The 25,172-nt window shown below is 43.0% G+C and overlaps 1 protein-coding gene across 1 annotated transcript in view; it reads right to left on the reverse strand.

Annotated features, from left to right (window-relative positions):
• Nucleotides 1-247: 247 nt before the first annotated feature.
• LOC115167700 (hypermethylated in cancer 2 protein) overlaps nucleotides 248-25,172 on the reverse strand; it is a 61,542-nt gene continuing 36,617 nt past the window's right edge. Inside the window, exon 2 of the mRNA XM_029722353.1 lies at nucleotides 248-2,083. Within this exon, the coding sequence (XP_029578213.1) occupies nucleotides 301-2,043 (1,743 nt within the window). The 5' untranslated portion in view covers nucleotides 2,044-2,083 and the 3' untranslated portion in view covers nucleotides 248-300. The remainder of the gene's footprint in view (nucleotides 2,084-25,172) is intronic.

Genomic DNA, 25,172 nt, shown 5'->3' on the forward strand with positions numbered 1-25,172 from the left:
TGACTCTGGACAACCACTACACACATTAAGCCAGGTGGTTTTGTATAGAAATCTATGTTTACGAGAGAGAGAGAAAGAAAGAAAGAAAGAAGAAAGAAAGAAAGAAAGAAAGAAGAGAGAGAGAGAGAGAGAGAGAGAGAGAGAGAGAGAGAGAGAGAGAGAGAGAGAGAGAGAGAGAGAGAGAGAGAGTGTTTCTGCATGAGTGTTTCTGCATGAGTGTTTCTGCATGAGTGTACATGTGCATTTGTTTGGTTGTGAGGTGGAGAAAAAATGAAAAAGTATTCTTTGGCTTGATGTGTTTTAGGAGGGTGAGGTGTGCATTCTCAGGTGGCTGATGAGGTTGCGTTGCTGGGTGAACTTTCCACCGCACAGCTGGCATTCGTACGGCTTCTCTCCCGAGTGGACACGCATGTGCTCCGTCAGCCGGTACTGGCGTGTGAAGCGCATACCACACTCATCGCATGCAAACGGTTTCAGGCCCAGGTGGCTCCGCATGTGGCGCGTCATAGTGCCTCTCTGGGTGAACATCTTCCCGCAGATGTTACATGGGAAGGGTCGGGTCAGCCAGTGGCTCTTCTCGTGCTGTCTCAGGGTCGCCGGGTCTTTGTAGCTCTTACTGCATACGGTGCATTTGAAGGGCCGTGGCTCGGAGATGCCGAATGTGGTGGGAGCCACGGGGGCCGAGAGGTCCTCAGCCTCTTCCTCTTTCACAAAGGCCCCTACCTCCTCTTTGATGTAGAGCTCGTCCTCTGTGTGCGTCTCCACATGGGCATTGAGCTGCTCCGAGCTGGGAAAGCCCTTCCCACAGGGGATGCACACATACAAGTTGTCCCCAAACGCTGGCTCAAACCCTTCCTGCCGGTACACATAGTTGGCGCTGTGGTGCCCTCCTCCTCCACTCTCTCCATCACTATGCCCGCTCTGGTCACTGTGCTCCTGCCCATTCTGCCCTACTTCCTCCTCCTCTTTACACTGGAAGGACTGGTCTGAGGGAAAGCTGCACCTGCTGTCCCCGCCTACGCCACTGGATGAGCGGCCCTCTTTAGGTCCCATGATCACACCATTGACCAGGGGTGGGTCACGATTCTCAGCCTTCAGGCCAGAGGCCTCTCTCTTGGGCCACTCCTTCTTGCGGGCTACCTGGCGGGAGCTCTTGCGGGGCGGGGGAGCGTCTGGATGGGCCTGACTGTCTTCAGGGGCTTTGGGGGTGGGTATGAGCTCCATGGGCTCTGGGCCGGTGGTGTCCAGACCGGGCAGAGTGGTGGTGGAATCATCCAGTGAGGCACTGTTGGTTGTGGATACTGAGGCAGATTGAGGGGAGCCCTGGGAGTTGCTGTGAGGGCTGAGTGCGTCTGTTGTGGTGCCCGCCGATGGAGGGTTCTTCTTGGACAGGTCCAGCCCGAGATCTGTCTCCCTGCCGCTCAAACCATTACTGAGGTTTCCATTACTACCACTCCCGCAGGTCCCATTCTTCCCAGCGGTGCTCCCGATGAACATCTCATCATCCGAGAGCTTGTCCCGGAGGCCGTCATCGGGTTGTGGCTGGTTTGCGTCGGAGGGGGCGAGGATGTAGTGGTTGTGGGAGGCGGTGAGGGTGGAGGATGAGAGGCGCTCGTTGTTGTGGCGCAGTCGGCTGAGGGGACCCGAGGTGGAGAGTTTAACCGGCAGAGGCTTGCCGCCGCTTCGCTTGAGCTTCTTCCTGCACAGCGCGGCGAGGTCATGGAGCTGGAGGTAGCTGGCTGCGGTCAAGAGGGCACTGTAGTTCTGCTCACTACTCTGGTCCAATGAGGACAGGAGCTTCCCCGTGTAGATGAAGTCCAGGACTTGTCGGAAAACAGAGGGATTCACCATCTCTGTGTCCAGGTTGATGAGGTTGTCGTGGAGAACCAGGGACTTGAAGTAGATACTGCTGGCTGCTAGGATGTTCTTGTGGGCTCGGAACAGAGCGTTCTCCACCACGATGATGACGTCACACAGGAAGCCCTTAGCCCTCTGCTGGTTGAGTTGCAGTAGTATTTGTTTGGCATGATTTGGCAGTTCCATTTCCACCTTCCTTTTCTCTCTCTTCCTACACAAGCAACACCTGAAGGAGAGAGAGAGAGAGAGAGAGAGAGAGAGAGAGAGAGAGAGAGATAGAGGAGAGAGAGAGAGAGAGAGCAGGAGAGAGAGAAGGAGAGATGAGATGAGAGGAGAAGAGAAGATAGGAGAGAGAGAGAAGAGGAGAGAAAGGAAGGAGATAGAGAGAGAGAGGAAGGAGAGAGAGAGAAGAAGGAGAGAGGAGGGAGAGAGAGAGAGAAGAGAAGAGAGAAAGAGAGAGAAGAGAGAGACGGAGAAAGAGAAAGTGAGAGAAGAGGAGAAGAGAGAAGAGAGAGAAGATGAAGAGAGAGAGAGGGAGGAGGAGGAGAGAGGAGAGGAGAGAGGAGGACATAGGAGGGCCGTGTTTTAGTGGGTGTTTCAAATAAATAGGCCCTAGACCAGGGGAGGTTTCTTTGTTTTTTTTTTGTCCAATGCCAAAAGAAACAGAAAACAAAAAAAAAGCACACATGGAATATCCCTTTGAGCATGGTAAAGTTATCAATTACACTTTGGATGGTGTATAAATAGACCCAGTCGCTACAAAGATACAGGCGTCCTTCATAACTCAGTTGCCGGAGAGGAATGGTCACTTTAAAATAGTTACAGAGTTTAATGGCGGTAATAGGAGAAAACTGAGGATGGATCAACAACATTGTAGTTACTCAACAATAATAGCCTAAATGACAGAGTGAAAAGAAGGAAGCCTGTACAGAATAAAACAATTCCAAAACGCATCCTGTTTGCAACAAGGCACATACTGAAAAAAATGTGGCAAAGGAATTAACTTTTTATCCTGAATACAAAGTGTTATGTTTAGGGCAAATCTAATACAACACATTACTGAGTACCACTCTCCATATTTTCATAGTGGTGACTGCATCATGTTATGGGTGTTGCTTGTAATCTTTAAGGACTGGGGAGTTTTTCATGATAAAAAATTAAAGGAATGAAGCTAAGCACAGGCAAAATCCTAGAGGAAAACCTGGTTGAGTTTGCTTTCCACCAGACACTGGGAGATTAATTCACCTTTCAGCAGGACAATAACCTTAAAGACAAGGCCAAATCTACACTGGAGTCACTTACCAAGAATACAGTGAATATCCCTGAGTAGCCAAGTTACAGTTTTGACTTAAATCTACTTGAAAACGGCAAGACATGAAAATGATTGTCAAGCAATGATCAAAAACCAATTTGACAGAGCTGGAAGAATGTTTTAAAGAATATCGGGTAAATGTTGCACAATCCAGGCGTGGAAAGCTCTTAGAAACTTAACCAGAAAAGGCTAAAGGTGCTTCTACGCATGTTCTGATTTAACCCTTTGACGCGTACAAGAACATGGGTGTGATCATTCTACAGTGGTCCCTGCAGCGTCTACTCAAACGGCTGTGATTAGATTACTTTATTACACCAATAGAAAATACACTTAGCAACAGAATTTGGAGGATGAGCAGAATACATCTTCTGGACCCGAAATGTATTAAATACGTAAATGAAAAAATAAAAACCTTTACCATTACAAATGTAGACAGAGGACAGAAAAAAAAGCCGACACCTGATATAATTTCGGATGCCATTAAGGCGTACATTATAAAAACATACTACATTATAAAATCCATGTACACTAACAACAAAATGGCAGTGCAGAATGCCTCGTGAAAAAGGGTAGACATTTATGTCCCCAAAACATGTCCAAATAATAGCACATTTACGCTGATCTGCTCACTCGTGGGCAACAACATTCAAACTGGATAATAACTCAAAACAACTTGTAAGGCTAGAGATTTTTATACATGACCACTACCAATGCAGTAAAAAAAAATATGGCAGAGAATAAACACAGAAAGAAGGAAGAACCGAACTCTAAAAGAAAACAAAGACTTTTCGACTGACACGGATTACCTATTTTCTCCACCCTGTACAGTAAGCGTGGAAACCGAACTGCTAAAATCTATAAATTATAATTTAGGCATGCTTGAGTTAGACCTTAAAGATAAGATGAAGGCAAGCCTTGAAATGAGTGATGAGAAAGCCGCGACACAGGAAAAATAAACAATAAAGCTGAAGGGTACAGTCAATGTAATCGACACTGACGTTAATGGGCTACGTGGGACGCTAGCTGCGGGACACAGCCAGTGAAATATCAGGGCGGCAAATTCAAAAACAACAAAATGTCATAATTCTAATTTCTCAAACATACAACTGTTTTACACCATTTTAAAGATACACCTCTCCTTATCCAACCACATTGTCCGATTTCAAAAAGGCTTTACGGCGAAAGCATAAAGTTAGATTATGTTAGGACAGTGCCAACACAAGAAAAACTACACAGCCATTTTCCAAGCAGGAGAGGGGTCACAAAAACCAGAAATACTGCTAAAATAGAGCACTAACCTTTGACGATCTTCATCAGATGACACCCCTAGGACTCAATGTTACACAATACATGTATGTTTTGTTCGATAAAGTTCATATTTATATCCAAAAACCCCATTTTACATTGGCGGGTGATGTTCAGAAAATATTTTGCCTCCAATACTGCCGGTGAATCAGCACAGCAATTTACAAAAATACTCATCATAAACGTTGATAAAATATTAAACTGTTATTCAAAGAATTATAGATGAACATCTCCTTTATGCAACCGCTGTGACAGATTTAAAAAAAAAAGCTTCACGGGGAAAGCACACTTTGCAATAATCTGAGTACGGCGCTCAGAAAAAGACATCAAGCAATACAGATACCCGCCTTTTTGGAGTCATCTAAAATCATAAATAGCATTAGAAATATTCACTTACCTTTGATGATCTTCATCAGAAGGCACTTCCAGGAATCCCAGGTCCAAAATAAATGTTGTTTTGTTCGAAAACGTCCATAATTTATGTCCAAATACCTCCTTGTTGTTTGCGCGTTCAGTAAGCTACTCCAAATGTAGGAAGCGCGCCAAAAATTTCAAGACAAAAAGTTATATTTATGTTCGTTGAAACATGTCAAACATTGTAAAGCATCAATCTTTAGGGCCTTTTTAACGTAAAACTTCCGTAATATTCCAACCGGACGATTCCAATGTCTTGAAAAACGTTATGGAACACAGCTACCCCTCACGTGAACGCCTGAAACACGTTCTAAAGACTGTTGACATCTAGTGGAAGCCTTAGGAAGTGCAAATTGAACCCTAAGTCACTGTATAGTGTATAGTGCCCAGTCTTGAAAAACTACAATCCACTTCCTGGTAGGATTCTTTTCTCAGGTTTTTGCCTGCCATATGAGTTCTGTTATACTCACAGACATCATTCAAACAGTTTTAGAAACTTCAGAGTGTTTTCTATCAAATCTACTAATAATATGCATATCCTACGTTCTGAGCCCGAGTAATAGGCAATTTAATTTGGGCACCTCATTCATCCAAACTACTCAATACTGCCCCCGGGCCCAGAAAGGTTAAAGGAGAGAACAAGTTGTTAAGAGAATACCTACTTGAAATACAGACTAGATCAATGCAAAAAAAATCTGGTGCTTTCCAGAATTAAAGAGGATGAAGATCCAGGGAGAGTGGTGAAAGTATTAATGGTTAAAGCACTACAGATTCCAGGCGACACTGTTGACCAAATTAAACTCGAATGCATACATTGTTTTGGACAGAGAGGACAGCAATACGAGTGCCCAATCATTGCCACATTTGCATCCTTTAACCTGTTTAGGATAGGGGGCAGTATTTTCACTGCCGGATAAAAAACGTACCCGATTTAATCTGGTTATTACTCCTGCCCAAAAACTAGAACATGCATATAATTATTTGATTTGGATAGAAAACACCCGAAAGTTTCTAAAACTGCTTGAATGGTGTCTGTGAGTATAACAGAACTCATAGCAGGCCAAAACCTGAGAAGATTCTATATGGGAAGTGCCCTGTCTGACCATTTCTTGTCCTTCTATTGCCTCTTTATCGAAAATACAAGATCTCTGCTGTAACGTGACATTTTCTAAGGCTCCCATAGGCTCTCAGAAGGCGCCACAACGTGGAATGATAACTCTGCAGTCCCTGGGCGAAAAACAGTAGGGGTTTTGGAAAGTGGTCGTTCTGAGAACAAGGACACTGGTGCGCGCATGCATGTGACGACTCCATTTTACTTCTTTCAATGTTAAAACGGATACAACGTCTCCCGGTTGGAATATTATCACTATTTTATGAGAAAAATCGCATAAAAATTGATTTTAAACAGCGTTTGACATGCTTCGAAGTACGGAAATGGAATATTTTGAATTTTTTTGTCACGATATGCGCCGGCGCGACATACATTTTCAAATTAAAATACAAATATATAGTTTGTTTATTTTTGTCCTATCATGATGGAACGGTGCCAACCCCATATCCTAGACACCGATCTGAGCGACCTACCTATTAAGGAGAAGTCCTTATCCGTTTTATAGGTCTACTGCAAGTAGTCTACGCATCCATGACAGAAAGGTGAACGTGGTCAGGTCCCACAAAGCAGCACCGCCTGCCTGGCAAGGTTGGTCCAAAAGCCAAAGCCCCCGGATGGGTGAGCATAATATACAAGGATTTTCTCAAAGCTGCTTATGAGAACCTTGATGACCTCGTACCTAGCCGGTAGGAATTCCGGTGGAGTATCCCACCCAGGTAGCGGCAGTGCTGGTAACACTGGCTGCAGTAACCCATGGGGAGGGAGTCACACTCTGACAATCAGAGAGGGGGCATATCATATTATTGTGGCCCTGGCGGCACAGAATAATCAAACGGTCTGACTGCACAGAGGTGCTTGGGAAGATGGGTCTCAATGGGGGACCAGCGTGTGTGGGTGTTGGGGTGAAGAGGCTTATCGGAGCTCCATCAGCTAGTACTAGATATTGGTTAATCAAATCTTCACATTCCTGCTCAATTTGGTAATTTGGCATGCCTTCTTAAACAGCCAAAATATACGCATTCACACAACAAGTCTTCTCTTGAGTTGGGCTCGGGGACGGAACAACTGTTGAACATTTAAGCTTGTGCGTGCATGTGTGTGTGTCAGGGGTGGGGTGAGTGAGCGTATGCATCCCACATATGTTGACAAAATGTAGAATTCCCACTACCGGACATTGTTATGGGTAACAATCCCTTGTAGAAGTGCTTATATTAATACGCATATTATCTGTCAATTCTGGGAATAAATGAAGATATGCAAGAGTTTTTATGTATATACAGTGTCTTTGTTACTTTACAGCCTTATTATAAAATTGATTTTAAAAAATCCTCATCAATCTACACACAATAACCCATAATGACAAAGCAAAAACAGCTTTTTAGATATTTTTGCTAATTTATTAAAACTTAAACTGAAATATCACATTTACATACAGTACCAGTCAAAAGTTTGGACATACCAACTCATTCAAGGGATTTACTTTATTTTTACTATTTTCTACAATAATAGTGATGACATCAAAACTATGAAATAACACACATGGAATCATGTAGTAATAAAAATATACACTGCTCAAAAAAATAAAGGGAACACTTAAACAACACAATGTAACTCCAAGTCAATCACACTTCTGTGAAATCAAACTGTCCACTTAGGAAGAAACACTGATTGACAATACATTTCACATGCTGTTGTGCAAATGGAATAGACAACAGGTGGAAATTATAGGCAATTAGCAAGACACCCCCAATAAAGGAGTGGTTCTGCAGGTGGTGACCACAGACCACTTCTCAGTTCCTATGCTTCCTGGCTGATGTTTTGGTCACTTTTGAATGCTGGCGGTGCTTTCACTATAGTGGTAGCATGAGACGGAGTCTACAACCCACACAAGTGGCTCAGGTAGTGCAGCTCATCCAGGAGCTGTGGCAAGAAGGTTTGCTGTGTCTGTCAGCGTAGTGTCCAGAGCATGGAGGCGCTACCAGGAGACAGGCCAGTACATCAGGAGACGTGGAGGAGGCCGTAGGAGGGCAACAACCCAGCAGCAGGACTGCTACCTCCGCCTTTGTGCAAGGAGGAGCAGGCGGAGCACTGCCAGAGCTCTGCAAAATGACCTCCAGCAGGCCACAAATGTGCATGTGTCTGCTCAAACGGTCAGAAACAGACTCCATGAGGGTGGTATGAGGGCCCGACGTCCACAGGTGGGGGTTGTGCTTACAGCCCAACACCGTGCAGGAAGTTTGGCATTTGCCAGAGAACACCAAGATGGGCAAATTCGCCACTCGTGCACTGGTGCCCTTCACAGATGAAAGCAGGTTCACACTGAGCACCTGTGACAGATGTGACAGAGTCTGGAGACGCCGTGGAGAACGTTCTGCTGCCTGCAACATCCTCCAGCATGACCGGTTTGGCGGTGGGTTAGTCATGGTGTGGGATGGCATTTTTTGGGGGGGCCGCACAGCCCTCCATGTGCTCGCCAGAGGTAGCCTGACTGCCATTAGGTACCGAGATGAGATCCTCAGACCCCTTGTGAGACCATATGCTGGTGCGGTTGGCCCTGGGTTCCTCCTAATGCAAGACAATGCTAGACCTCATGTGGCTGGAGTGTGTCAGCAGTTCCTGCAAGAGGAAGGCATTGATGCTATGGACTGGCCTGCCCGTTCCCCAGACCTGAATCCAATTGAGCACATCTGGGACATCATGTCTCGCTCCATCCACCAACGTCACATTGCACCACAGACTGTCCAGGAGTTGGCGGATGCTTTAGTCCAGGTCTGGGAGGAGATCCCTCAGGAGACCATCCGCCACCTCATCAGGAGCATGCCCAGGCATTGTAGGGAGGTCATACAGGCATGTGGAGTCCATACACACTACTGAGCCTCATTTTGACTTGTTTTAAGGACATTACATCAAAGTTGGATCAGCCTGTAGTGTGGGTTTCCACTTTAATTTTGAGTGTGACTCCAAATCCAGACCTCCATGGGTTGATAAATTGGATTTCCATTGATTATTTTTGTGTGATTTTGTTGTCAGCACATTCAACTATGTAAAGAAAAAAGTATTTAATAAGATTATTTCATTCATTCAGATCTAGGATGTGTTATTTTAGTGTTCCCTTTATTTTTTTGAGCAGTGTATTTTACATTTGAGATTCTTCAAATTAGCCACCCTTTGCCTTGATGACAGCTTTGCACACTCGGGGCATTCTCTCAACCAGGTTCATGAGGTAGTCACCTGGAATGCATTGTTAAAAGTTAATTTGTGGAATTTCCTTCCTTCTTAATGCGTTTGAGCCAATCAGTTGTGTTTGACAAGGAAGGGGTGGTATACAGAAGATAGCCCTATTTAGTAAAAGACCAAGTCCATATTATGGCAAGAACAGCTCAAATAAGCAAAGAGAAACGACAGTCCATCATTACTTTAAGACATGAAGGTCAGTCAATCCGCAAAATTTCAAGAACTTAGAAAGTTTCTTCAAGTGCAGTCGCAAAAACCATCAAGTGCTATGATGAAACTTCCTCTCACAAGGACCGTCACAGGAAAGGAAGACCCAGAGTTATCTCTGCTGCAGAGGATAAGCTCATTAGAATTAACTGCACCTCAGATTGCAGCCCAAATAAATGCTTCACAGAGTTCAAGTAACAGACACATCTCAACATAAACTGTTCAGAGGAGACTGCGTGAATCAGGCCTTCATGGTCGAATTGCTGAAAACAAACCACTACTAAAGGACACCAATAAGAAGAAGAGACTTGCTAGGGCCAAGAAACACGAGCAATGGACATTATTTTAAATGTAACCTTTATTTATTTTTGTATTACAAATTCTAAGAAAAAAAAACATTTAAATTAACATTAGACCAGTGGAAATCTGCCCTTTCGGTCTGATGAGTTGAAATTTGCGATTTTTGGTTCCAACCGCTGTGTCTTTGTGAGATGGATGATCTGGATGATCTCTGCATGTGTGGTTCCCATTGTAAAGCATGGAGGTGGAGATGTGATGGCATGAGGGTGCTGTCCTGGTGACACTGTCTGTGATGTATTTAGAATTGAAGGCACACTTAACCAGCATGGCTACCACAGCATTCTGCAGCGATACGCCATCCCATCTGGTTTGCGCTTTGTGGGACAATCATTAGTTTTAACAGGACAATGACCCAACACACATCCAGGCTGTGTAAGGGCTATTTGACCAAGAAGGAGAGTGATGGAGTGCTGCATCAGATGACCTGGCCTCCACAATCACCAGACCTCAACCCAATATAAATGGATTGGGATGAGTTGGACCGCAGAGGGAAGGAAAAGCAGCCAACAAGTGCTCAGCATATGTGGGTACTCCTTCAAGACTGCTGGAAAAGCATTCATCATGAAGCTGGTTGAGAGAATACCAAGATTGTGCAAAGCTGTCATCAAGGCAAAGGGTGGATGCTTTGAAGAATCCAAAATATAAAATATATTTTGATTTGATTAACACTTTTTTGGTTACTACATGATTCCATGTGTGTTATTTCATAGTTTATGTCTTCACTATTAATCTACAATGCGGAAAATAGTAAAATTAAAGAAAAACCCAGGTATGAATATGTGTCCCCAAACTTTTGACTGGTACTGCATATTTTTTTATAACTAGATGCAGTACAACTGAGGCGAAAGCGCTCTAAATTATGTTGGATGCGGATCTGGTTCTGTACTGTAGGTGGCACCATGGACTCTTTTTAAAGGGGCTACTATCTCTTAAAGGCCCTAGGATCCATGTGTACAAGGATGGTTATCCAGTAACTAGAATGACAAACCAACTTGGGATGGGGGGGTGGTTTTAGCGGGTGGAATATTGGAGGACAATTAGAGGTTTCCTTAGTCGCAGGTAGGGCTGTGGCGGTCACGAAATTTAGTCAGCCGGTGATTGTCAAGCAAATAACTGTCGGTCTCACGGTAATTGACCAGAAATTAAAATAAACACATTTGGCTTCTCCTGGCTTCCACACATAGACTACAATCCACTGATGCAGACCTTTGGAACATTTACATTTTAAAAAGTCAAATAAATCCATGTAATATGTGACCGACCGGCTCAAATCGGTCTTATGTAGAACATTTTAAAATGTGTTTTTTACATTGGATAAAAGTAGAGACTGAGATAGAAAATGGTATATCCTACACTACAGTTGAGGAACAATGGGAAAGTAATTCTGCTTTGAATGTTGATAAACTTGTAAACTCACTTTTGAGAAAATAGCTTTTGAATGTTTTAGTACTACTACTGGAGCGCCCATTCAGCATCGTTCACACCCTCTTAAGCTTTAGCCCCACCCATCTCATTAAGGGGGGATACGAGCGTTCTGTACTAAGGAGAGTAGCCAAGCACCCAAACTAACTTGCTAGCTACTTCCAGACACAAATGAGAGAACCGCTCACTGAACATTACTCGCCCTAGCAGAGCTGGTTAGGCTGTTATGTTATCCAGAGCGTTGGTGACTGCAACTGTGCTGTCAGATTGTCATTTCGTAAATTCAGAGCATTTCACAAATGCGATTATGCATGTGATGCTTTTATTATAAAGGTGCATTTTAATGGCGAAAAATATCTTCCCCAAACTTGAAACTCATGTGCTGCTTATGTATGCCATTTAGGCTCTACACCCCTTGTAAAGTGGATTAATGTGCTTAATTTTAAGAAATTATTTGGGAACTTTAGTGGTGATCCAAATCTTATCAAAACATATAGACCTATGGGCTAATTTACATGAGGTGCACGACTATGATTCGAAAAAGTAAAACAAAACAGGCATTGTTTCTTGCCTTACCCTGAGCATCATTCACAAGTGAAAATATATAATTCACAAGTGATAGGCTAATATTGTCACCCATCAGACTATTCTTAATTGAATCTTGTCTTTACATAAACGAAATAATATATGTGTGAAATTTGTTTTGATTTAGAATGGACCATTATCATGCACCTGTCTGGAAACAGGGGCAACGGGACAAAATAGATGTTATCTATGCACTTAAACAGCGAATGGACGGCACTTTTCCCATGGTTCATTTTCATGCCGGACAGGTAGGCTATACTCCTGTTGTAAAGATAAGCAATGTGCTTAATATTAGGAAAATTGAGAAATAAATATAGTAGGCCAGGCCTACAGAAAGCTGATGGGATCCTCCTCTTTTTAATAGAGGATGTCACTCTGTTTTCTCACGCAATTGCATAGCTTATAGAAATGTTGCTCAACATGAGCTCATGGGCTCTCATGAAGTGTTTGATTAGATTTTCGATTACACATGCATTGATGCCAGAGTGATTAGCGTGACAACAAGGTGCAGAGTACTGTGCAGTTAGCAAGTTTGGTAGGCTACTAATGACCATCAGCAGCATCGGAGCTTGGAGAAGCCTAATTACCATGACTAAACGGTCAGGTGGAATTTGACTGACAGCATGACTTGTGACCGCCGGTATGGCGAAATAAGTATAGTGGTAGTGGTGAAATAAGTATAGTTAGTTATAATTGTAATGGCTTAGGGGATCATTAGAAAAGATGATCAGTCTTTACCTGGCTAAAAGAGAAGGAATATAACATAGCAATTAATTATACACCTTTAGACAAAGTTGTATGGAAAAAGGACCCAGGGGGGCAAAATGTATTTCTCTCATGGGCAAAGAAACTCAAAAGGAATGATGAAATTAATACTAATTTTCATCCGAATGTGCAAACTGTTCAAACAGATCCGCAAGAAAGGTGGATCCTTTTAAATATGCTATTGAACCATAAACAGAATTGGCTCATTAACATATACGGTCCAAATAATGATGATCCATGCTTCTTTGAAAAGTTTTTAGGCAATACATGACTCAATTATTATGGTGATAGATTATAATACAGTGTTAATTAAAGGAAATTGCGCTACAAATGATCACCCTCATGCACTAAAGGAAATTCCGAATATTATGGATATATGGAGACTTAAATTTCCTGGCCTAGTAAAATATACATGGCGGAGGCTCAGTCAAGCTAGTTGTTTTGACTACTTTCTTATGTCATTTTTTGCTGGCAGCAAAAGTTAAGAGTGTTGATAGCGGACAGAATGCAGTCGGACCATCAAACACATTACTCTTCCAGAATTTCCGCGAGGGAGAGGATATTGGAAAGGTAATCAATGCCTACTAGAATAAATCCTGTTGGGGCTAGGGGGCAGTATTTGCATGACCGGATAAAAAACGAACCCGATTTAAACTGGTTACTACTCTTGCCCAGAAATGAGAATATGCATATAATTAGTAGATTTGGATAGAAAACACTCTAAAGTTTCTAAAACTGTTTGAATGGTGTCTGTGAGTATAACAGAACTCATATGGAAGGCCAAAACCTGAGAACATTCCATACAGGAAGTACCCTGTCTGACAATTTGTTGTCCTTTTGTTGCATCTCTATCGAAAATACAGCATCTGTGCTGTAACGTGACACTTTCTAAGGCTTCCATTGGCTCTCTAACGCTGCCAGAAAGTGGAATGGGGTGTCTGCTGTCTCTTGGCAAAGTACAATAGCTCTGTTTGTGAGTGGTCAGCCTGGGGACAGTGAGACTGAGATGCGTGTTCACGAGAATTCTCCATTTTTTTCTTTCAGCCTTTGAATGAATACAACGTTGCCAGGTTTTATGAGAAAAATAGCATAAAAACTGATTTTAAAAAGCGTTTGACATGCTTCTAAGTACGGTAATCGAATATTTTGAATTTATTTGACACGAAATGCGCTCGCGCGTTACCCTTCGGATAGTGAACTGAACGCACGAACAAAACGGAGCTATTTGAATATACAGTGGGGGAAAAAAGTATTTGATCCCCTGCTGATTTTGTACGTTTGCCCACTGACAAAGAAAGGATCAGTCTATAATTTTAATGCAAATCATTTTATAAAATTTTTGACATGCGTTTTTCTGGATTCTTTTGTTGTTATTCTGTCTCTCACTGTTCAAACAAACCTACTATTAAAATTATAGACTGATCATTTCTTTGTAAGTGTGCAAACGTACAAAATCAGCAGGGGATCAACTACTTTTTTCCCACACTGTAACTATGGATTATTTGGAACCAAAACAACATTTGTTGTTGAAGTAGAAGTCCTGGGAGTGCATTCTGACGAAGAACAGCAAAGGTAATCCAATTTTTCTTATAGTAAATCTGAGTTTGGTGAGTGCCAAACTTGGTGGGTGTCAAAATAGCTGGCCCGTGATGGCGGGCTATCTACTCAGAATATTGCAAAATGTGCTTTTGCCGAAAAGCTATTTTAAAATCGGACACTGCGATTGCATAAAGGAGTTCTGTATCTATAATTCTTAAAATAATTGTTATGTTTTTTGTGAACGTTTATCGTGAGTTATTTAGTAAATTCACCGGAAGTTTGCGGTGGGAATGCTAGTCACATGCTAGTCACATGCTAATGTAAAAAGCTGGTTTTTGATATAAATATGAACTTGATTGAACAAACCATGCATGTATTGTATAACATAATGTCCTAGGAGTGTCATCTGATGAAGATCATCAAAGGTTAGTGCTGCATTTAGCTGTGGTTTTGGTTTTTGTGACATTATATGCTAGCTTGAAAAATGGGTGTCTGATTATTTCTGGCTGGGTACTCTGCTGACATAATCTAATGTTTTGCTTTCGTTGTAAAGCCTTTTTGAAATCGGACAGTGTGGTTAGATTAACGAGAGTCTTGTCTTTAAAATGGTGTAAAATAGTCATATGTTTGAGAAATTGAAGTAATAGCATTTCTAAGGTATTTGAATATCGCGCCACGGGATTCCACTGGCTGTTGAGTAGGTGGGATGCATTTTTCTGTCTGGGAGTGATCTGAGCCAGGGGCCTAATTGGACGAACCTAATGGGAGGAATATGTAACCTCAAAATTAGCTGTTATTGGCAGATACATTTGAAACGTTCAAACTCAGCTTGCAAGCTTATCATGATGTTGGCTCTTACTCAGTTACTTGTCCTAAGCCAAATAGGTTTACTCTAATATCTGCATTGTTTAAAACATATACGCTCCAAACCGTCTTCTTCTGGTTTGGAGCGAGCAGTCGCACTACGCTTCACTCCACAGGTAATATTACACTTCACTACATTACAACGGTTTGATTTGTTTGATCTGAGCAATTTTTTCTAACATAGCCGTCTTTGACATAGCCGTCTTTGTATCAAAGATAATCGTGTAGCTTAGAGTAATTATCGAAGTTAGCTATCTTCGTCCTCCTAACGTAGTCATCACTGCTAGCTAGCTAGTCAACACTGCTAGCTAGCCAACCAGCCAACTTCCACCGACTAGCACCACTGTAGAATCTATTACATTACAACGGAACGACTTGACTAGTGTAGTGTTAGTGAGCCAGCTACATAGTTGTCTTTGCATCTAAGATAATTGTGTAGTTTAGAGTAATTATTAGTAACTAGCCAGCCGCGACGCGACGCCAGACTTAGTCAACACACCTAGTCTTCATTAACCCACTGCTAGCTAGCTAGCCAACCGTTACCGACTAGCAGCGCTGTAGACACTAATACTTTACAACGGAACGACTTGATTAGTGTAGTGTTAGTGAGCCAGCTACATAGTTGTCTTTGCTGTCTTTGCATCTAAGATAATTGTGTAGTCTAGAGTAATTATTAGTAACTAGCCAGCCGCGACGCCAGACGTAGTCAACACACCTAGTCATCATTAACCCACTGCTAGCTAGCTAGCCAACAGCTAGCCAACCGTTACCGACTAGCAGCGCTGTTGATACTAATACTTTACAACGGAACGATTTGACTAGTGCAGTGTTGGCTAGCTAGCTACATAGTTGTCTTTGTCATAGCTTGATAATTGTGTAGTTTAGTAATTACCGAGGTTAGCTAGCCAGCTATTGCCGTCCCCCGCGACGCCATTTTTCCAAACCCAGCCAACTATTACCGACGAGTAACACTGTAGAAACTAAATACATTACAAAGGAACGTCTTGATTAGTGTTATGTTATGTTAGCTCGCTACAAAGTTGCTTTTGTATCATGACAAGGTGTAGTACTGAAACTATCGAGGTCACCTAGCCAGCTACACCTAGCCAGCTACACGTTCAAACAAAGTCAACAACGCAGCCACTGCTAGCTAGCCTACTCCACCAGCCAGCAGTACTGTATCATTTTCGTCATTTTAGTCAATAAGATTTTTTGCAACGTAAGCTTAACTTTCTGAACATTCGAGACGTGTAGTCCACTTGTCATTCCAATCTCCTTTGCATTAGCGTAGCCTCTTCTGTAGCTTGTCAACTATGTGCCTGTCTATCCCTGTTCTCTCCCCTCTGCACAGGCCATACAAACGCTCCACACCGCGTGGCCGCTGCCACTCTAACCTGGTGGTCCCAGCGCGCACGACCCACGTGGAGTTCCAGGTCTCCGGCAGCCTCTGGAACTGCCGGTCTGCGGCCAACAAGGCTGAGTTCATCTCAGCCTATGCTACCCTCCAGTCCCTAGACTTCCTGGCGCTGACGGAAACATGGATCACCACAGATAACACTGCTACTCCTACTGCTCTCTCCTCGTCTGCCCACGTGTTCTCGCATACCCCTAGAGCATCGAGCCAGCGGGGTGGTGGCACTGGAATCCTCATCTCTCCCAAGTGGACATTCTCTCTTTCTCCCCTGACCCATCTGTCTATCTCCTCATTTGAATTCTATGCTGTCACAGTTACCAGCCCTTTCAAGCTTAACATCCTCATCATTTATCGCCCTCCAGGTTCCCTTGGAGAGTTCATCAATGAGCTTGACGCCTTGATAAGTTCCTTTCCTGAGGATGGCTCACCTCTCACAGTTCTGGGTGACTTTAACCTCCCCACGTCTACCTTCGACTCATTCCTCTCTGCCTCCTTCTTTCCACTCCTCTCCTCTTTTGACCTCACCCTCTCACCTTCCCCCCCTACTCACAAGGCAGGCAATACGCTTGACCTCATCTTTACTAGATGCTGTTCTTCCACTAATCTCATTGCAACTCCCCTCCAAGTCTCCGACCACTACCTTGTATCCTTTTCCCTCTCGCTCTCATCAAAAACTTCTCACTCTGCCCCTACTCGGATGGTATTGCGCCGTCCCAACCTTCGCTCTCTCTCTCCCGCTACTCTCTCCTCTTCCATCCTATCATCTCTTCCCTCTGCTCAAACCTTCTCCAACCTATCTCCTGATTCTGCCTCCTCAACCCTCCTCTCCTCCCTCTCTGCATCCTTTGATTTTCTCTGTCCCCTATCCTCCAGGCCGGCTCGGTCCTCCCCTCCTGCTCCGTGGCTCGACGACTCACTGCGAGCTCACAGAACAGGGCTCCGGGCAGCCGAGCGGAAATGGAGGAAAACTCGCCTCCCTGCGGACCTGGCATCCTTTCACTCCCTCCTCTCTACATTTTCCTCTTCTGTCTCTGCTGCTAAAGCCACTTTCTACCACTCTAAATTCCAAGCATCTGCCTCTAACCCTAGGAAGCTTTTTGCTACCTTCTCCTCCCTCCTGAATCCTCCTCCCCCTCCTCCTCCCTCACTGCGGATGACTTCGTCAACCATTTTGAAAAGAAGGTTGACGACATCCGATCCTCGTTTGCTAAGTCAAGCGACACCGCCGGTCCTGCTCACACTGCCCTACCCTGTGCTTTGACCTCTTTCTCCCCTCTCTCTCCAGATGAAATCTCGCGTCTTGTGACGGCCGGCCGCCCAACAACCTGCCCACTTGACCCTATCCCCTCCTCTCTTCTCCAGACCATTTCCGGAGACCTTCTCCCCTACCTCACCTCGCTCATCAACTCATCCTTGACCGCTGGCTACGTCCCTTCCGTCTTCAAGAGAGCGAGAGTTGCACCCCTTCTGAAAAAACCTACACTCGATCCCTCCGATGTCAACAACTACAGACCAGTATCCCTTCTTTCTTTTCTCTCCAAAACTCTTGAACGTGCCGTCCTTGGCCAGCTCTCCTGCTATCTCTCTCAGAACGACCTTCTTGATCCTAATCAGTCAGGTTTCAAGACTGGGCATTCAATTGAGACTGCTCTTCTCTGTGTCACGGAGGCTCTCCACACTGCTAAAGCTAACTCTCTCTCCTCTGCTCTCATCCTTCTAGACCTATCTGCTGCCTTTGATACTGTGAACCATCAGATCCTCCTCTCCACCCTCTCCGAGCTGGGCATCTCCGGCGCGGCCCACGCTTGGATTGCGTCCTACCTGACAGGTCGCTCCTACCAGGTGGCGTGGCGAGAATCTGTCTCCGCACCACGTGCTCTCACCACTGGTGTCCCCCAGGGCTCTGTTCTAGGCCCTCTCCTATTCTCGCTATACACCAAGTCACTTGGCTCTGACATATCCTCACACGGTCTCTCCTATCATTGCTATGCAGACGACACACAATTAATCTTCTCCTTTCCCCCTTCTGATAACCAGGTGGCGAATCGCATCTCTGCATGTCTGGCAGACATATCAGTGTGGATGACGGATCACCACCTCAAGCTGAACCTCGGCAAGACGGAGCTGCTCTTCCTCCCGGGGAAGGACTGCCCGTTCCATGATCTCGCCATCACGGTTGACAACTCCCTTGTGTCCTCCTCCCAGAGTGCTAAGAACCTTGGCGTGATCCTGGACAACACCCTGTCGTTCTCCACTAACATCAAGGCGGTGACCCGATCCTGTAGGTTCATGCTCTACAACATTCGCAGAGTACGACCCTGCCTCACACAGGAAGCGGCGCAGGTCCTAATCCAGGCACTTGTTATCTCCCGTCTGGATTACTGCAACTCGCTGTTGGCTGGGCTCCCTGCCTGTGCCATCAAACCCCTACAACTCATCCAGAACGCCGCAGCCCGTCTGGTGTTCAACCTTCCCAAGTTCTCTCACGTCACCCCGCTCCTCCGCTCTCTCCACTGGCTTCCAGTTGAAGCTCGCATCTGTTACAAGACCATGGTGCTTGCCTACGGAGCTGTGAGGGGAACGGCACCTCCGTACCTTCAGGCTCTGATCAGGCCCTACACCCAAACAAGGGCACTGCGTTCATCCACCTCTGGCCTGCTCGCCTCCCTACCTCTGAGGAAGCACAGTTCCCGCTCAGCCCAGTCAAAACTGTTCGCTGCTCTGGCACCCCAATGGTGGAACAAGCTCCCTCACGATGCCAGGACAGTGGAGTCAATCACCACCTTCCGGAGACACCTGAAACCCCACCTCTTTAAGGAATACCTGGGATAGGATAAAGTAATCCTTCTAACCCCCCCCCCCTTTAAAAGATTTAGATGCACTATTGTAAAGTGGTTGTTCTACTGGATATTATAGGTGAATGCACCCATTTGTAAGTCGCTCTGGATAAGAGCGTCTGCTAAATGACTTAAATGTAAATGTAAATGTAAACTCTATTTGTTATTGTTCTATTAATTTAGGGCTCTATTCAATCAGATTCGCTTGACATCCGTATAGTGTTTGTTTTGGTGGTGTCGGAGGTGGTCCCACCTAGCCCATAGAGGTTAAAGCAGTATCCAAATTCATAGGATGTAGTGATCACAATATAATAGCCATATCTAGGAAAACCAAAGTTCCAAAGGCTGGTCCTAATATAGTGTATAAGAGGTCATACAAGTGTTTTGTAGTGATTCACATGTTGATGATGTAAAGAATATTTGCTGGTCTGTGGTGTGTAAGGACGAGCAACCAGACGCTGCACTTGACACATTTATGAAACTACTTATTCCGGTTACTAATAAGAACTGTAAAAACAGCTGTAAAATGACTGTAAAAAAGGTTAAATCCCCTTGGATTGATGAGGAATTGAAAAATGTTATGTTTGAGAGGGATGAGGCAAAGGGTATGGCGATTAAGTCTGGCAGCCCAACTGATTGGCAAACGTACTGCAAATTAAGAAATCATGTGACTTAACTAAATAAAAATAAACTACACTATGAAACAAAGATAAATGATATAAAGAATGATAGTAAAAAGCTTTGGGGCACCTTAAATGAAATTTTGGGAAAAAAAGCCAACTCGGTTCCTTCATTCATTGAATCAGATGGCTCATTCATCACAAAGCCCACTGATATTGCAAACTACTTTAATGACTTTTTCATTGGCAAGATAAGCAAACTTAGGGTTGACATGCCAACAACAAACGCTGACACTACACATCCAAGTATATCGGACCAAATTAATTATGAAAGACAAGAATTGTACTTTTGAATTCCGCAAAGTCAGTGTGGAAGAGGTGAAAAAATGATCTATCAACAATGACAAGCCACCGGCGTCTGACAATCTAGATGTAAAATTACTGAGGATAATAGCATAAGATATTGCCACTCCTATTTGCCACATCTTCAATTGAAGCCTACTAGAGAGTGTGTGCCCTTTAGCTCCCTTTACTGGCTCAAATAGCCGACCAATCAGCCTGTTACCAACGCTTAGTAAACTTCTGGAAAAAACTGTGTTTGACCAGATACAATGCTACTTCACAGTAAACAAATTGAGAACAGAATTTCAGCATGCTTATAGGGAAGGACACTCAACAAGCACAGCACTTACACAAATGACTGATGATTAGCTAAGAGAAAATTGATGATAAAATGATTGTGGGGGCTGTCTTGTTAGATTTCAGTGCATCTTTTGACATTATCGATCATACTGCCGGAAAAACTTGTGTTATGGCTTTACACCCCCTGCTATAATGTGGATAAAGAGTTACTTGTCTAACAGAACACAGAGGGTGATCTTTACTGGAAGCCTTTCAAATATAATACAGTTAGAATCAGGAATTCCCCAGGGTAGCTGTTTAGGCCCCTTGCTTTTTCAATTTCTACTAACGACACGCCACTGACTTTGAGTAAAGCCAGAGTTTCTATATACGCGGATGACTCAACACTATACACGTCAGCTACTACATCGACTGAAATGACTGCAACACTCAACAAAGAGCTGCACTTAGTTTCAGAGTGGGTGGCAAGGAATAAGTTTGCCCTAAATATTTCTAAAACTAAAAACATTGTATATGGAACAAAACACTCACTAAACACTAAACCTCAACTAAATCTTGTAATAAATAATGTGGAAATTGTTCAAGTTGAGATGACTAAACTGCTTGGAGTAACACTAGATTGTAAACTGTCATGGTCAAAACATATTGATGCAGCAGTAGCTAAGATGGGGAGAAGTCTGTCTATAATAAAGTGATTCTCTGCCTTCTTATCAACACTATCAACAAGGCAGGTCCTACAGGCCCTAGTTTTGTCGCACATTGACTACTGCTCAGTTGTGTGGTCAGGTGCGACAAAAACTTACTTAGGAAAATTGCAATTGACTCAGAACAAGGCAGCACAGCTGGCCCTTGGATGTACACAGAGAGCTAATATTAATAATATGCATGTCAATCTCTCCTGGCTGAAAGTGGAGGAGAGATTGACTTCATCACTACTTTTATTTCTGAGAGGTATTGACATATTGGATGTCTGTCTAAACTACTGGCACACAGCTCAGACACCCATGCATACTCCACAAGACATGCCACAAGAGGTCTCTTCACAGTCCCCAAGTCCAGAACAGACTATGGGAGGCACACAGTACTACATAGAGCCATGACTACATGGAACTCTATTCCACATCAAGTAACTGACATAAGCAGTCAAATTAGATTTAAAAAACACCTTATGGAACAGCGGGGACTGTGAAGCAACACAAACATCGGCACAGACACGCACACACACACACACACACACACACGGATTTAGTAATGTAGATAGGTGGTAGTTGTGGAGTAGGGGCCTGAGGGCACACAGTGTGTTGTGAAATCTGTGAATGTATTGTAATGTTTTAAAGTTGTATAAACTGCCTTAATTTTGCTGGACCCCCAGATGAGTAGCTGCTGCTTTGGCAACAGCTAATGATGGGGGGGGGGTGGTCCATAATAAATACAAACACTACAGACCCTGGTTTGATTCCAGGCTGTATCACAACCGGCCATGATAAGGAGTCCCATATGGTGGCGCACAATTGGCCCAGTGATTGTGCGCCGTCATTGTAAATAATAATTTGTTCTTAACTGACTTGCCTAGTTAAATAAAATGTTAAATAAAATGTAAGAAATGTCCACAATTACTTTTTCTCTGCCAACAAAATGAGTAGCCTAACAAACAGCAAAATCACTAGCTTATGTCAATCTACTACCCACCAAAGTAGAAACGTTTAGCTATTCTATTGGTCAGTTTGTTGTTTTGTGCAAAAATAAATATTCCAAAACATACTGGGATGATAGATCCCAAATTCATGCAAACACTGTAGCTTACTTTAAAAAGCAATGAAGCTGATGCAACAGATAAGAATGTTTAGCTTAGAATGTTAATAAAATATTATGCTATTTCTTGCATTATACGCGAAGCAATGAACACACGACAATAGGCAATACGTGTTAATGTTCCAAAATGCAATTAGAGGGAAAACACCATTCTCAAAGTGTACCACACATGCAAGTGGTTTAATGTGGCAGAGATGAAAATATCCATTAGAAATATAGAAAGAGGGGAGATCTAAAGATGCAACAACTAGCATGGGTTGCTAATATGACTATTGTGCCTTTGGCTACTGGACAATGATAGAAAGCTGGTTTGAAACCCAATAGAACATGAGAGAAATGATGGTTTCAATGACATAATGTCACGCTCGTCGTAAAGATGGGTCCAAGGTGCAGCGGGAATGTGTATGCTCATCTTCTTTATTGTGAAGAAAACCAAAATAAATACTTGAACAAAAACAACGAGGCACACAGCTACACATATGGAACAACTTCCCACAAAAACCCATGAAAAAACACCCCTACTAAATAGGACCTTCAATTAAAGGCAATGAGGAACAGCTGCCTCCAATTGAAGGTCAACCCAACAAACTAAGCATAGAAATAGAAAACCTAGACACATACATAGAAATAGACTAACATAGAACATACCCCCCAAAAAACGAAACACATAAAACAAACACCCCCAGCCACGCCCTGACCAAACTACAATAACAAACAACCCCTTATACTGGTCAGGACGTGACACATAAGGAAGTGTTCATAAAATAATTCCCTCAACATATAGGCTTTGGTCGGATTTTGGCTATACTTTGAAAGAAGGTAGACATGCCTCATAAAATGACAAAACAAATCCAGGTTTTCAACAATTCTATTTATGGCTAAATAGTTAAAAAATGCTGACTGCCTCCACTCAGATTTCAAGGTGGGTGATGTTGCGGTGCCTCGAGTAAGTCGACAGAATCAAGCATCGGTGTGGACGAGAGGCTGTAGCCAATACGCATATTCTATCACCTACACTTTGACATGAAGGCAAATTATTTATGCATATTTACATACACGTATGTTTCTCTTAACAGAACACCTAGTGTTTTTCAGCTTTATTATCAATTAAATTCCCTATTTTGGTTAATGGCCTTGTTGCAATGGCAGATTGGGCACCTCTTGAAGGCCAAATGGCTTGCCCCTAAAATCCCGAAATTCCAGGCCTGGTAACTACAACGAAGCTTATGCAGAATCATGATTATTTGCATCAATCCAGTGGCCATTTGTTTTGAAAACTCCACCACAAATGCACTACAGAAACACTGAATTAAAGGGTAACTACACTAAAAAATCTACAGTTCTCCAATTTTTCCAAGACCTCAAAAATGGTTAAGCGATAAATATAAGTGTTGATATTATTTGGCAGAGGTCTTTACTTCAACATGATTTTGTTTCCCACATCAAAAAAATACAACAGTTTACTATAGAATACTACAGTACTTACTATAGAATTATTTAGTGAACTGTAGCACACTGTCGAATACTATACACACACTGTAATATCCCTCGATCATGTGTAGTACTTACTATATAATGTTGTAGTATACTGTAGACAGTATTATCCACAAAAAAACACTGTAGTAAATACTACTGTAATGTCCACAAAACACTACCATTTTTAAACTATAGCACATACTACAGTATTTCATTTGCCCATCTCCCTCGCCCATGTCCCAAGTTGTGCCAATCATAAGTGAGAAACCTCCATGCCAAGTATAAACCATATATTGTGTTCCCTACAGGTTATTGAAAAGAGCAGACGCTCTGAACTATCTGTTCAGCCCCCAGTTCTACTTCCCCACAGGTTATGGAAAAATTGCTCTTGTAGTATTTCTCCAGTAGAGTTACTCAAACCTCCACTACTAAGTCAAAGAGAATAAAACCAAAACACCATAGTAAATACTACAGTAATTTCTGCAAAAACACTACAGTAAATACTACCATATACTACAGCCCGCAAAAACACTACGGTAAATACTACATTCTGCAAAACACTAGATTAATTACTATAGTATATACTAGTTATTTTACTACAGTATTTATACTATAGTTACCTGTAAATAATACACTATATTACAGTAAATACTACAGTATTCACTGTAGTTTTTTGCTGACTTTAGTCCGCAAAAACACTATTGTGAATACTACAGTAAAGTGTGCAAAAACTAGAGGTCGGCCGATTATGATTTTTCACCGCCGATACTGATACCGATTATTGGGGGACCAAAAAAGCCACTGCCGATTAATCGGCCACATTTGTCTATTTATTTTTAATAATGACAATTACAACAATACTGAATGAACACTTATTTTAACTTAATATAATACATCAATAAAATCAATTTAGCCTCAAATAAATAATGAAACATGTTCAATTTGGTTTAAATAATGCAAAAACAAAGTGTTGGAGAAGAAAGTAAAAGTGCAATATGTGCCATGTAAAAAAGCTAACGTTTAAGTTCCTTGCTCAGAACATGAGAACATATGAAAGTTGGTGGTTCCTTTTAACACGAGTCTTCAATATTCACAGGTAAGATGTTTTAGGTTGTAGTTATTATAGGAATTATAGGACTATTTCTCTCTATACGATTTGTATTTCATATACCTTCGACTATTGGATGTTCTTATAGGCACTTTAGTATTGCCAGTGTAACAGTATAGCTTCCGTCCCTCTCCTCGCTCCTACCTGGGCTCGAACCAGGAACACATCGACAACAGCCACCCTCGAAGCAGCGTTACCCATGTAGAGGAAGGGGAACAACTACTCCAAGTCTCAGAGCGAGTGACGTTTGAAACGCTATTAGCGCGCACCCGCTAACTAGCTAGCCAT

Source organism: Salmo trutta, chromosome 29 (genome assembly GCF_901001165.1).
Source record: "Salmo trutta chromosome 29, fSalTru1.1, whole genome shotgun sequence".
NCBI lineage: Eukaryota > Metazoa > Chordata > Actinopteri > Salmoniformes > Salmonidae > Salmo > Salmo trutta.